This window comes from Aulonocara stuartgranti (assembly GCF_965226115.1).
Source record: "Aulonocara stuartgranti genome assembly, chromosome: 18".
NCBI classification, from domain to species: domain Eukaryota; kingdom Metazoa; phylum Chordata; class Actinopteri; order Cichliformes; family Cichlidae; genus Aulonocara; species Aulonocara stuartgranti.
The window spans coordinates 35,198,244-35,213,048 of record NC_138954.1 but is presented as its reverse complement, the minus strand read 5'-3'; the positions used below and the strand labels follow the sequence as shown (position 1 = coordinate 35,213,048).

The 14,805-nt window shown below is 45.2% G+C and overlaps 1 protein-coding gene across 1 annotated transcript; it reads left to right on the top strand.

Annotated features, from left to right (window-relative positions):
- Positions 1-1,330: 1,330 nt before the first annotated feature.
- LOC309694715 (uncharacterized protein) lies at positions 1,331-7,281 on the top strand (the record flags this gene model as incomplete). Its single annotated transcript, XM_082514924.1, has 6 exons — positions 1,331-2,164; positions 2,297-2,409; positions 2,617-2,774; positions 2,858-2,990; positions 3,064-3,321; positions 7,261-7,281. The coding sequence occupies exons 1-6, from the start codon at positions 2,026-2,028 to the stop codon at positions 7,279-7,281; spliced, it is 822 nt and encodes a 273-aa protein (XP_082371050.1). The 5' UTR covers positions 1,331-2,025.
- Between the last annotated feature and the right edge of the window lie 7,524 nt (positions 7,282-14,805).

Sequence of the window (14,805 nt, the reverse complement as noted above, 5' to 3'; positions counted from 1 at the left end):
TTGTCTTTATCTTGGACAGCATCCGCCTCTCCGACACCAACTTGAGGGAGTCCAGCTCCATCCCCACAACATTGCTGGCCTTACGGATCAGTTTATTGAGTCTGTTGGCATCTGCAACCCTCAGCCTGCTCCCCCAGCATGCAACAGCATAGAGGATCGCACTGGCCACAACAGACTCAGAAAATCCTCAGCATTTTCTGGCAGATGTTGAAGGACCTCAGTCGCCTCAAAAAATAGAGACGACTCTGGCCCTTCCTGTAAAGTGCTGTGGTGTTTTTAGCCCAGTCCAGTTTATTGTCAATGTGTACTCCAAGGTATTTATAGTCCTCCACAATGTCAACACTGACCCCCTGGATTGAAACAGGGGTCAAGTGTTTCCTGGTCTTCCTGAAGTCCACGATCAGTTCCTTGGTCTTTGCCACGTTGAGCTGCAGATGATTCTGCTCACACCACGTGACAAAGGAGTCGACCACAGCCCGGTACTCTGTCTCATCATCCCTGCTGATGCATCCAACCACCGCAGAGTCATCAGAAAACTTCTGAAGATGGAGGTCTCTGTGCAGTGGCTGAAGTCTGTGGTGTAGAGGGTGAAGAGGAAGGGGGAGAGGACAGTCCCCTGTGGTGCCCCTGTGTTGCTGATCACCTTGTCAGACACACACTGTGGGAGACGTACATATTGTGGTCTTCCTGTCAGGTAATCAACAATCCAGGACACCAGAGAAGCATCCACCTGCATCGCTGCTAACTTATCACCCAGGAGGGTCGGCCTGATGGTGTTGAAAGCACTGGAAAAGTCAAAAAACATGACCCTCACAGTGCTCGCCGGCTGGTCCAGATGGGTGTACACGATTGAGCAGGTAGATGATGGCGTCCTCAGTTTCGAGACGAGGCTGATAAGCGAACTGAAGGGGATCCAGATGTGGTCTTACTATGGGTCGCAGCTGGTCCAGGATGAGCCTTTCCAGGGTCTTCATGATGTGAGAGGTCAGTGCCACGGGCCTGTAATCCTGGGGGCCACTGGGACGTGGCGTCTTTGGTACAGGGACGAGGCATGATGTCTTCCACATCACCGGGACCCTCTGCAGACTCAGACACAGCTGGGGGGCACAGGTCTTGAGGACAAGGGGACTCACTCCGTCTGGTCCAGCAGACTTGCCTGAGTGAAGTCTCCTCATTTGCATCTCAACCTGGTATTGAGTGAAGGTGATGGGTGGGGGAGGGGTGTCAGGAATCTCACAGGAGGCAACATGTGAAGAGAGAGGCTGGCACAGTGGTGTGGCTCTGGATTCCAGGCTGACTGCAGGTGAGGTTGTGGGGGTGGGAGCAGACACTGTGGTGTCGAATCTATCCGGTTGTTCAGTCAGACGTCACGGATGACGTTGCAGGTATTTCCGGGTCTAAGTGCTCCTCAAGAAACAACGATGGCGGAGCCAGTGACTTTGTTCACGATTACCTCCTTCTTTAGCGAAGTACCAATTAGGGTTAAAAAGGGTCTTAATTCCTTCAACTCTAGTAAAGTGGTCAGTGTAACCGTTCTCCCAGGCGGAATTATAAAGGGAAGTGTCCAGGCATCCATGAAAAAGAAGATTTACAATGTTGAGGTGAGCTAGGAGTAAGCTAGCTAGCCGACGATTAAACATGAGATATTCTGTATTCTGATGTATTTCATAAAGCACACACACGTACAGCAATGCTATAACAGTGGAAGTAAACGAAGATGAAAATCTACATAACATGGAGGTTTTGGAGAGTTAGTAATGTTAGCCTAGTACCAGTTATATTAGCCTAGTTAACCTGGTACCAGTACACAGAGCAGCGCTGCAAGTGTTTGTTAGAATGTTTAGAATCAGAATCAGAATCAGAAAGGGTTTTATTGCCAAATGTTGAGCAGGTTTACAACATCAGGAAGGAAGGAACATCATTAGGGTAAGCATTAACTTTCTTTCAATGTAGGTGCATGTTGAGGGTCAGTCAGTCAGGTTCAGCTCCTGTGAGTGCCCGATTGGCAATGATAAGTGCCATCATATGGCGGCATTGTTGATTTGGGTGGAGAAGAATGTGTCTCGCACTGACGTGGAATGTGTGTGGAAGAGGGTAAAATCATGCAAAGCAGAAGAAATTACTGCCAAGAGAGTGTCTGTGATGACACCCTCAACAACACAAGGTCAGTTATTTATTTAAAATTTGCCCTTTGAATTAATTATAATAATTATTTTCTTAACTTTTTAAAAAGCATTGTGTTTTATATGCTAAAATTATTATTTATTCAGATTACTAAAAGCTTTTTTTTTTTCAGCTGGAATTGAAAGACCTGTCTCCCAGGAGGACAAGGAATGGGCAGTGGCATCCCTATCGAAATTGCAACGTTTTACTGGGATGGGTTGGATTTTGAGTCCTGAATGCTCTCAGGTACTTTGATATTTACTTTAACATGTGGTATAAATTGTACATGTATGTAAACTCTTGTAAATTACATACAGCAGACTGTTTGCTTCCACTGTCCCCACTTTATTTTTTACATGTATTTTATATACTCTGTACCTGACTTTGTCTATTCTGTGGTCAAAATTTCTTGGTTCCATTAAAACCTTTAAAATCCTTTTGCTTTAAATCTAGGCTAAACCAGCCAAGACATTTGATGAAGTGCTGAGGAACCTGGGATTTCCCCAAGCGGAAGACAAGGCTCGTTATCTCTTGGCATCACTGGCTGTGTCTGACGAAGAGAAGAAACAGATTGAGGAAGCAACAGTTGGGCAAACGAAGAATGCATTGTGGTAAGAAAGTGCTTTGAAATTAATTCTGTTAAGTAGGAAATTTTAGTTAACTGTGTCTCTTAATTTGTGTTTCTTTATAAAAGGTCAGCATATCGCAAGAAGAGAATCACAGCCAGCAACTTCGGTTTGGTCCTGAGTGCAGTCCAGCGGCGCTCATACCCCCCTTCCTTATTTAAGACTCTGCTTGGACAGTACAACCTGACAGAAGGATCTAAAGTAAGTTGTTAGTAAAAAGGGTCTGTGCATCTAAGAATTCCTTTATGACTAAGTTGTATTTTCATCCCCAAAGGCATGTGATTGGGGGATCCTTCATGAGCCAAAGGCCAAGCAGTTGTACACTGACTGTACTGGTGCAGCTATCAAGGAGAGGGGACTGTTTTTATCTAACAGTGGCCTGCTTGGTGGTTCTCCAGATGGGACTGTCTCTAATGAGTGCATCATTGAGGTGAAATGCCCATGGTCAGCCAGAGCCAAAACTGTATTGGAGACCACAGACTGGGACACAATGAAGGCTGCTTCTAACAGCTTGGACGAGTTTACGGACACTGTCACCTCCTATATCCACTTCTGTGAGGACAGCATTGTGCCATCACGCACCAGGGTGAGTTATAACAATGACAAACCCTGGTTTACTCCTAAACTCAAAAAGCTGTGGCTTGAAAAGAGTAAGGCGTTCAGAAGCGGAGACAGGGACTGCTACAGAGAGGCCAAGTACAAGTTCACTAAGGAAGTGGACATTGCCAAACATCAGCACTCTGAGAAGATGCAGCAGCAGATCTCAGAGAATGACTCGGCCTCTGTGTGGAAAGGTTTTAGGAATATTACAAACTACAAGCCTAAAACCCCCCACTCCACTGATGACTTGCTCTTAGCCAACACCCTCAACGACTTCTACTGCCGTTTTGACGAGACATCAGGCAGCCTTCACACCTCCAACAACCCCAACAATAGAGGCACTTTGGACACTCATTCCCCCACCTCTCCCCCCTCCATAGAGCCATCACCACCTTCAAACTGTTTACCTGCAACACCCGCCCCCTCACCCCACACAAAAGAGGATTTCACACCACCTCCTCCAACCACAACTCTTCATATTCATGAAGCAGATGTGAGGAAGCAGTTTAAGAGTCTGAATGCTCGGAAAGCTCCCGGCCCAGACGGTGTGTCTCCTGCCACCCTCAGACACTGTGCAAACGAGCTGGCCCCAGTGTTTTCTGGCATCTTCAACTCCTCACTGCAGGCATGTCATGTGCCTGCCTGCTTCAAGTCCTCTACCATAATCCCTGTCCCCAAGAAACCTAGGATCACTGGACTAAATGACTACAGACCCGTGGCTCTGACATCTGTGGTCATGAAGTCATTTGAGCGCCTAGTTCTCTCCCATCTCAAGACCCTCACGGCCCCCCTCCTGGACCCCCTGCAGTTTGCATATAGAGCCAACAGGTCTGTAGACGACGCCATCAACATGGCCCTACACTTCATCCTGCAGCATCTGGACTCCCCAGGAACCTACGCCAGGATCCTGTTTGTGGACTTCAGCTCTGCCTTCAACACCATCCTTCCAGACCATCTCCGAGGCAAGCTTTCCCAGATGAATGTGCCTGATCCCATCTGCCGGTGGATCACTGACTTCCTGACGGACAGGAAGCAGCACGTGAGGCTGGGAAAGAATGTCTCGGACTCCCGGACCATCAGCACCGGCTCCCCTCAGGGCTGTGTTCTTTCTCCTCTGCTCTTCTCCCTGTACACCAACGGCTGCACCTCCACCCACCAGTCTGTCAAGCTAATCAAGTTCGCAGATGACACCACCGTCATTGGGCTCATCTCTGACGGGGATGAGTCTGCCTACAGGAGGGAGGTTGAACGTCTGGTGTCCTGGTGCAGCCACAACAACCTGGTGCTGAATGCCCAGAAGACAGTGGAGATTATTGTGGACTTCAGGAAGCACACAGCCCCACTCCCCCCCATCATCCTGACTGACACCCCCATCACCTCTGTGGACTCATTCCGCTTCCTGGGTACCACCATCACCCAGGACCTGAAGTGGGAGCCCACCATCACCTCCGTCATCAAGAAAGCCCAGCAGAGGATGTACTTCCTGAGGCAGCTGAAGAAATTCAACCTGCCAACACGGACGATGATGCAATTCTACACTGCAATCATCGAGTCCATCCTCACCTCCTCCATCACCGTGTGGTACGCTGGAGCCACTATCAGGGACAAACAGAGACTGCAGCGTGTTGTGCGCTCTGCTGAGAAGGTGATTGGCTGCAGACTCCCATCTCTGCAGGACCTGTACACCTCCAGGACTCTGCGGCGTGCAGCCCGGATCTCAGCTGACCCTTCTCACCCTGGACACAGTCTGTTTGACCTGCTCCCCTCAGGCAGGAGGCTCCGGTCCATTCGCACCAGAACCTCTCGCCACAAGAACAGTTTCTTCCCCTCTGCTGTTGGACACATGAACAATAACCACATGACTGTCCCCGCCACTATCACATGACCCTACGCTGTGTCACTGCATCATTTCATGTCTGGCACTGATCACCACCTGCACTCATGTATATATCTTTCTACGTAGCACTCATAATTCTTATTCTCATGTATATATCTCATGTATATCTCATGCACATATCTTTCTTTCTACATAGCACTTTAATTCTTATTGTCTGCACTGAAGCACCGCAGCAATTTCCTAATGTTGTAAACCTCAACATCTGGCAATAAACCCATTCTGATTCTGATTCTGATTCTGATTCTGCAGAAAGTAAGGACTTTTTCCTACAGCTGGATGAGGCAAGTGGTTCCCTGGTATTAAAAAAGAATCACAACTACTGGCATCAGATCCAGGGCAACCTCTATCTCACAGGGGCGAAAAGCTGTCACTTTATTGTTTGGACTCCATGTGACTTTTTCATCTTGCATGTGGATAGAGAACAAACTTGGGCTGTTAACATTGAAGCGTTGGAAACGTTCTACCGGGAAGTTTTTTTACCCCATATTTTATCGCAGCTTTGAATTCATATCAGCATGAGTAATTTATCAGTCCAAATGTTTATAGTTAATTTTAAAACTATTTGGAAATATTTGGAAATTGTACATTTTTTGTCATTGTAACTTTGTAAATATATTCAGATAAATTCTTAAATTATATTAATTTTTGATTTGAAAAAATAAAATGTTTTGGACAAACTGTTCCTGAAAATAAAGAGTAACACATGTATCTGGTATTCTTCATTTTAATTGAAAATGCATAGCAAGAAAACTAGGCAGTAATCAGGAAGCTGGAATGGAATGAAAATTGTAACAAGCCATTGATAAAAACAGAGTAAAACATTATACAAATCACAAATGAGACCATTCTCAATTTGAAACTATGCAACTAAGTTGTTTTTATGTTGTAACATCCTGAGTATACACACAAAACAATCCACTTAGGAGTTATAAATAATAAAAGTAAACTTATTCAACAGTTGTGTTTTCTGGTCCACAAGTAGTTAGAAAATGACACAATGTACTTTTACCTCTGAACTCTCACAGGTATAATTTATTCAATTTCACGGAGAATAGGTGTTTGTAAATTTGTAAGACACCCACATGCTTTCAAGATCTTATTAATATTTTTTTTTAACTGATATGGGATGTGATGCAAAATTGAGAAAACTTTCAGTCTTTGAATGGAACGCTCTACATGTATTCTTGCACAGGAAATCTTCCTGTTGTTGTTCACTTCCTCCTGTGTGAATTGTCCGTTGGTGAGGAAGGACGGAATGTTCAGTGAGACCCCTTCTGGTAGGATGTCCCGAATTGTGAAGCCCTTATCTGCAATGACCATGTCACCTGGTTGTAGATGTTGCAGTACTCCACAGTCAGCTGTTATGGCCTTATCTGAGGCACTTCCACCGTACAAGTTGCTTACAAAGGTTATTACACCATTAGGAGCCACACCAATTAGAGCCTTTAGTGTGGTCCGTCCTTTGTACTGGCTGTACAAATGACTTTGTGTGTCAAGTCTCTCTGTGTTACAAACAGAAACTTCCGTGCAGTCAAGCACAATCCTGCAGTTAGGAAATGGTTGGAAGCAATCTGGCAGCGATGTTTGATTCTTGGCTCTCGAGGGAATGTTGTTTTCCAGCATGCCAACATACAAAATGTCATACAGTGCACTAACAATTGTTGTAAAAACATTAGTTACTGTGCCTCTGCTGCAGTTAAACCTTATTGAAAGGTCTTCATGACCAAAATTAAGTTTAAGCTTGATCAGGGTTAGAAATAACTGGTCAATTAGGGGCATCATTTGGACAGTCCAATCAGAATGATATTTAAGATCAAATCTGGAAAGAAGCGCTTCTAAAAACAGGACAGAAGCAGCATCGGGCAATCCAGTATAGTACTGGACCCTTTCAGGATTGTCAGATATTTGACTGAATGAGAAAGTCTGCTTCTGCTTCTCTACTTGTTTTTTAAGTTTTTCATTCTCTATTCTTAGCATGTCATTCTGAATCTCTAGCACCAGAAGACTTTGGGAAGAACTTGTGGAACTTGCAGTATCTGTCTGTGTAGCTGCATTGTTGGAATGATGTGGCTCATCTGATATTTCACTCTGATTTTCACCAATAGCCGGGACCTGCTCTTTTTTTCTTCTTTTTTCTAACAGGGTTGTGGTCATCTGGGAACTGAAAAGACTTCCCGTCATTCCATGCAAATCTTGTTGGCCCCGCAGCTTTTCCTTGAGGGAAGTGCCAACTGCAGACTCTTGAGTTGCAGTTTGGGGTGAAGTTTTCACGTCTGTGGAAGTGTTTAAAAAGACAGAGAGAAATTTCAGATCATACGCTAGCCCTCCATTAGTTATGATTAATACAAAAAAAAAAAATAGAGATAAATAATAGAGAGAAGCTTCTTTCATCCAGATGAGAGAAGCTTCAAGAAACTTAAAACTTAAAGAAGTCCAGATGCTTTTCTTACACATCGTTGTACTAATTTGCTTTTAAGCTTACCAGAAAGATAAGTACTGGCAACCTTTGCTAGCTATTTGTTGGTTAGGTCTTTATTTTGGTAATTAACTGGCACATAGGCTGGGGATTGTAATGTATTTTCTTACATAGACATCGCTTTTTGGACGTAATTTTTATTCCTCTGAGCGTCGAAAGCTAACTAAGGTTCATATATATAGCGAAGTGACCCTTAGCTCTCAATCTTTGCTTGGAGAAATAAAAATGACTTCAAAAATGCAACAACGTCTTTGTATTAAAAAAAACACAATAAAATCCATTGTCTATATAAGTACAATTACTCGTAAAAGCCAGTTTGTCTTTTAGTAGCGGGTTTTAATTGTTCATCACTAGCTATATTAGCTAACTAAAGTAAGAGCCCACTAGCTCTTATCTTACAAATTTATTCATTCACTTACGAGTTGTAACATACCTTATCAACTTCAGCCACTTCCTCTTCTCTCTCTTTTCACAAGGAAACCGGTAAAATGACAGATTAGACTGTTGTTTTGAGCCAGATTGGTTAAAACAACCAGGAACACAGCATTGTGTCATATTGAACACAGGAGCGTTTAGACCCGGAAGTAGGATTCGTCGGATTCGTCGCGTCATCACTGAACAACCGGATAGAAAAACAGATTCAACTCGTCGGCTCTATTCTCACCTCCCTCAGCTCCCCTGCTGTTGGTTGGCCTGAATCCAGTGATGGTCTTCATGCCCCTCCACACCTCTCTCATGCTGTTCTGCTGGAGTTTCCACTCCAGCTTCCTCCTGTAATTGTCCTTAGCCTCTCTGATCTTGTCCTTTAGTAACACCTGGATCTTCCTCACCTCCTCTTTGTTGCCCCCTCTGAAAGCCCTCTTCTTGTTGTTGAGGAGGGCTTTGATGTCCTTAGTCACCCACGGCTTGTTATTTGGGTAACAATGAACAGTCTGAGCTGGAACAATGGAGTCGGTGCAGAAAGTTATGTAGTCTGTGATACACTCAGTAAGCCCATTGATGTCCTCGGCGTGAGGCTCACAGAGTGTTTCCCAGTCGGTCACCTCGAAACAGCCCTGTAGTTCTGCTAAGGCCTCCTCTGACCACCTCCTAACAGTCCTGGTGGTCACAGGTTCCCTCCTCACAATTGGCACATAGCGGGGGGTGAGGTGAATCAGGTTATGATCTGACCTACCAAGTGGGGGGAGGGAGGAGGAGCTGTATGCATCCTTGACGTTAGCATACAGTAAGTCTAAAGTTTTCTCTCCCCTGGTGGGACAGTCCACATATTGTTTGAATGTTGGTAGTGTATTGTCCAGTGATACATGGTTGAAGTCACCCGAGATCACAATAAAGGCACTCGGGTGCTGAGTCTGTAGCCGAGCTATGGCAGAGTGGATAGTGTCACATGCAGCTGTGGGGTTAGCAGAGGGGGGAACATAAACAGCCACCAAGATGACGTGAGAGAAATATATAGCCAGCCAGTTATCAGAAAAGCCACCCTGGTCTCTCAGTTACTGCCCTCAGGTTGAGCTGATAGCACACTGGCCTGAAGAGAAAGATAACCCACAGGAGCACTGTTTTTCCATTCATACTCTGTGTGCTTGTGTGCATTTAAAATGAATATGTGTATGCATTTTTAAACTCTGTTTTCAAATGTGCATTAGTTATTGATAAGAAAAGGTTACCAATCCTTCACAGGGCTAAGAACAGAGACAACCATTCACACCTACACTTTACAATTTATAATCACCAGTTAACCTAACCCCATATATGTCTTTGAACCGTGGGAGGAAGCACCCAGAGAGAACATGTACATTCCCCACAGAGAAGCCCCAGACTGGATTCTAACCCAGTGCAGAACTATCCTGCCCCATTTTCAGGGACCTGCCAGTTTTGTGAACGCTCAGTGGCTTTTCTTGATGATGTTAACTTTCACCACAGGTTCTTCCAAGATTTCAGCAGGGTGGCTACCCCATTAACTGAACCAAAACCCCTACCAGTTGGCCATTGAAGACCTGAAAGAATAGTCCAGGCTAGGTGCTGTACTATCACAACACTGCAATAATAAAATGCACTGAAACTGCATTTTGGTGTTCATGAAGTCCACCTTAGCAGGCATGAACAAATGCTCAGACTTATCTCTGGACAGCAGTCATTCAGCTAAAAGCTATGATAAAACCTGATTCAGAACCTTATGTTAACTCTCCTCGTCCTCCTCCTCAGAGCTCAGCACAGGCATGACGATGACTCCAGAGAAGTTACCGTCCACACCTGAAGTTTTTACTGGTGAGTTAGAGAAAAGTGGGGGATTTCTCACTCAGTTTTTGGTTTTCTGGCAACAAAGCAAAACAGAATCCTCTGACTATGCAAAGATTCCCTACTGGGAGGGTCACTGGGATCCTACTGTCACGTTTTAGAAGTTTAAGTATGATTGCCATGAGTGGTCCTCACGCAGGTACTGGGGGGGCAGCTAGGGTGACCTCAGAGTTAGTCACAGCAGCCCTGTTTCATTCAGTGCACGAACGGCCTGCGAGCTGAAGTGCTTGTGCTTCTGTGTTTGCAGAATGAAAGAATTAAAGGAGACTATTATAAACTCATGCACACCTGGAATTGTCTTTTTGTCCAAGTGTGCAACATAACCAACGCAGCCGGGCCGAGCCCATCTCTCTGCTTCTGTCTGGAGAAGATGCCCGGTTCCCAGTCTCTGGGAACGGTTCTTTGACATTAAATCACAAAGCGTAACCTGTCTCTCTCTCTGTCTGGCAAACAGTCTGAGTAAATCAGTCTGATCCTATTTGAGGCCCTGAGCTCCCCTCTGGTTCTTGATCACACTTGGTTTAATGTTCATAACCCAAACAATGATTGGAATAAGAATTGCATTTCCAGTTGGAGTCTCACTTGTCAATACAACTGTTTGAAATCTGCCATTTCCCCTACACTGTAACATTCACCATCCAGACCTGTAGAACCACCCGCACGGTCTCACTAAACCAGAAGCTCTTGAGAAATGTAGAAATGTTTTGGGGGGGGGGGTTAAACATAGCGCCTAAGCCACTGAGGTGTTGGATGGTGGGGTTGCCACTGTTACAAATGATGCTTGAGAAAGTCCAATAACTCCAGCCATACTTAACTTGTCGGTTTAACACATTTATTGCTCATCAGTAGCTGCATTTGTTGTTCAGCAATTCCTCTTAGTATTCAACATCATTTAACATACATCACAACAGTGCAGCAGACAAACAAAAAGCGTCCCCTAGCAGCAGACATGAGGTAACAAACACAAATGGCTCCTACAACAACCATCAAGTGAAGCTCTGCTCTCTCCTATAATCTAAGACCACACTGTACTGTGTTTATTCTGCTCCACAGCCCTTTCTTCGATATTGGGCTTCTTGTTAGTGTGTGCATGTGTTCTGTTTGATTTACAGTAAACATCAACATTTAAATGTCCCCCAGCATTGATGGAAATCTCAGTCTAAGCTAGCCTGTCATCTTTTCATACCCTCCCTGGTGAACTTGATGTGATCAGTGTAATGTTCGGAGATTTGATTTTCACCCAGGTGTCATCCACATACCTGAACCGATGTCTTGGTGGTGTTACAGGGTAGGATAAAAGTAGGGTGACCAACCGTCCTCTTTTCCCCCAAGATGTCCACTTTTCACATTCTGTCCGGGGCGTCCGGGAGGATTTTCGAGATGGATGAAAATGTCCGGGTTTTCCTACAGGCCTACAGAGGGCCCATATGTGCAACGTCATCCCTGAACTGCTGTGTTGTAAGTGGTTGTTCCGCGCTCACAGACAGGACAGAGCGCAAGCTGTGCGCTGAAAAGATGCCAACGCGCAAGTGCATCTTTTCAGACAAACTGCAAAAGAAATTTGTGGTCGGAATAAATGGGAGGCGTAGTGCACTGTGTGCAGAGCTGGCACATACGTTTGTGTGTCTAACAAAGGTGCCGGAGATCTTGTTGCTTACATGGACACAGAAAAACAAAAAGGCTGTGCGAGGCGAAAATTCATCTAGTAAGTTGACTGAGTTCTTTGTTACACCCGGGAAAAACAAGGATGCTGTTGTATCTGCAGTAGAAGGCGCACTGGCATTTCATGCTATGAAGCATCACGATAGCTACAGATCCATGGATTGCACTAGTGTGTTGCTAAAGAAACACAGCTAAAAAGTTCAGTAGTGCACCAAGACTGAAGCTATTGTCAGTGATAGTGCTACATTCAGTGGAAGTCACTCTTGAAGCTCTTTATGAAATCCAGTACTGTGGCACTTCTCAGACTTAAGTAACCATGGAACAGGGAAAATATTCCCAGTCATACTTTGACTGGAAGAATGGTGGCGTGCAAACAAAATTAATTAGGTTAGAAACGCCAAATGAAACAGCAGAAACCATTGCACTGGTAATTTTTCTTATAACTCTCATATATACTCAATTGTATATAGCATTTGTACTCTATTTTATTTGATTGTATATTGTATTTTATTCTATTCTATTGTGTACAGTTGTGTACATTCAGTAAAAGGACTAGATGTTGTCCCTGATAATTGTCAAAAGAGCTTGCAAAGAAATTGGATGACTGGATGACTGAGAACCTTCACAGACATACGTCCCTGATAATTGCATTGCTTTAAATGGCAAGAATCTTGAGGGATGGCTGTTATAAGAAAAGGCAGCCCAGAAACTTTAAAGGCAGCACACATCGTTGTGTGCCTCAACTTTCGGTCTTTTACCCAGGCTAATCTGCAATTTATTTTATTTTCATTTATTTTTTTGGGGGGGGGGGGGGGGGGGGAGATTAGACATCTGATATAGATTATCATATTAAGATTTGGGACACATCATCAGTTGTGGACCTTGGATTAATCGGGTGTTTCGGCCATTATCACTAGACACCCTCATCCAAGGAGGCCCTGCCAGGGTTGATCAGGCCCTGGAGTGTGTCTGGTTTATGTTAAATTGTTATTTCTCTCCTTTCTTCTGTTTACAGTTTATTTTCTATCTATTCACTGCAACTGAGAAATAATACTTACCTCTTTAGCATTTATGGAGCCTCACTTCTTCAAAGGGACAGAAAAGGTGATCGAGAGAAGTAAGACAAAGGGGACACGATAGGAGAGAGGAGAGCCGGAAGGAGGGCGCTCGATCTGGCTTCCCACACCTCCACGCCGGATCGGGCTGTACGCTCTACCTCCCCACTGCCTCCCAGAAAAGGGAAGAAGAGCAGAGGGGAGAAGAGCATAATATTTTCTTTTCTCTTGCGGTTAGCTGACTGCCTTAGCTGCCCAAGTGAGGTCAGCCCTTTTTAGCCATAGCCAGTGACTGGTCCTCTCAGCAGTGTTAGCTAGTTCTCTTATAGCCTGTCGTTGCACCTGTCCTCTGATCCCAATCTCTCTAAGCAGTTTTGCTGTTGTACTGGCAACAAAGCCCCTGCACCCCACTTCCATCGGGCGCACCTTGATCTTCCAGCCTCTGCTTCAGCTGCCAAGTTGGCATACCGCAGCTTCTTACACTCAATTGCTTCCTCCCATGGTACCGTCAGCTCAATGACATACACAAGTTTTGGGGAGTTAGACCAAAGGACGAGGTCTGGTCGCAGAGTAGTTGTTACGATCTCTGTGGGAAAAATTAGCCTCTGACCCAAGTCCGCTTGCATCTGCCAATCCCTGGCAACCTTCAGCTGGCCAAGATCTGGTGTTGAAGGGCTCGTCCTCGACTTGTCTCCCTCCCGGACAAATGCTGCTGAAAACTGATGCTCCTCTTGGCTCGTGAAAGGTTGAGCGTTGATGGATTTTCTTTTGCGCTCAACTTTCTCGGCTAGACAGATGAGATGCTAGATGTGCTTGAGTGTTGCTGGGACTGTACACAGGGGGCAGGCTGGGTCCTTTCCAAACCACAGCTGCAGATTTATTGGGGAAGGTAGAACATGGTACGTCGCTCGGATGATGAAACTTAGTCTATTAGACTCCATTGAGGTCTGCGTTATACCACCGTCCCAGGCTTTTTCTGGACTTCTCTAAGACTGTTGGAATTGGTTCTCCACTGATATAGAAATTGCTCGGCTGTCAGTTTTCCTTTTATGATGGAGATGCTGCCAGATTTACTTGGCTTAAACTTCATTCTTGCCCATTCATGTTTTTCTAGAGCTTCTGTAGCAGTCACCTAGTACATGGTTTTGTTGTTGTAATAATGGTCATGTCATCCATGTAGGCCCTAATGGGAGGAAGATGAAGGCCACTCTTTCGTGTGGAACTGACCCAAAGGCGTTGGCAAGGTCTAAAAAGACCACGTGAAGATTCCTTTGTTCTTTCTTGGCACTTTGAATCTGGTGCCAGACGACGCTGGCATGCTCCAGACATCCTGAGAAGCCCCGGATGCCGGCCTTCTGCACTGATGTGTCAATATAGTTGTTTCTTTGCAAGAAAGTAGATAGTCTTTGGGCCAAGACACTGAAGAAGATCGTTCCCTCTACGTTCAGCAGGCTGATCTGGCAAAACTGGCTGATGGATGAGTTCTTCTCCTTAGGGATCAGAATACCTCCTGCTCTTCGCCAAGCCTTTGGAATCACTCCTTTCTGCCACGCTACCTTCATCAGCTTCCACAGGTATTTGAGAACTCATGGGGTGTTTCCATAGAGCCTATATGAGATGCCATTAGGTCCTGGAGCCAATGCTTCTCTTTCCTGCTTCGCTGCCTTCTCCACTTTACTCCATGTAGGTGGTCTTATGTCCATTTCATGTTCAGGTGCCTGGATAGGTGGCATATCAGTCAGAATAATAACTGGCTCATGCCTCCGATGCTCAGAGTAAGTTTTCCTCAGGTGATTTTCCAGGTCTTTTATGGGCATTTGGAGGCACCCACTCTTCTCTTCAACAAAAAGGCCCTTAACAAAGTTGTATGGGTTGCTGTAGAAAAGGGTCCTTGTCCGTCCTTTCCTCTTACGTTGTCGTCTGAGTTGTTCTGCTCTTCGCAGCTTGGTAAGTTGTTGCTTTATTTCCTCCTGCAGGGCAGTGAGTCCCTCCCTTTCTGTCTCATATGCCCTCCTCCACTGCTTCCTC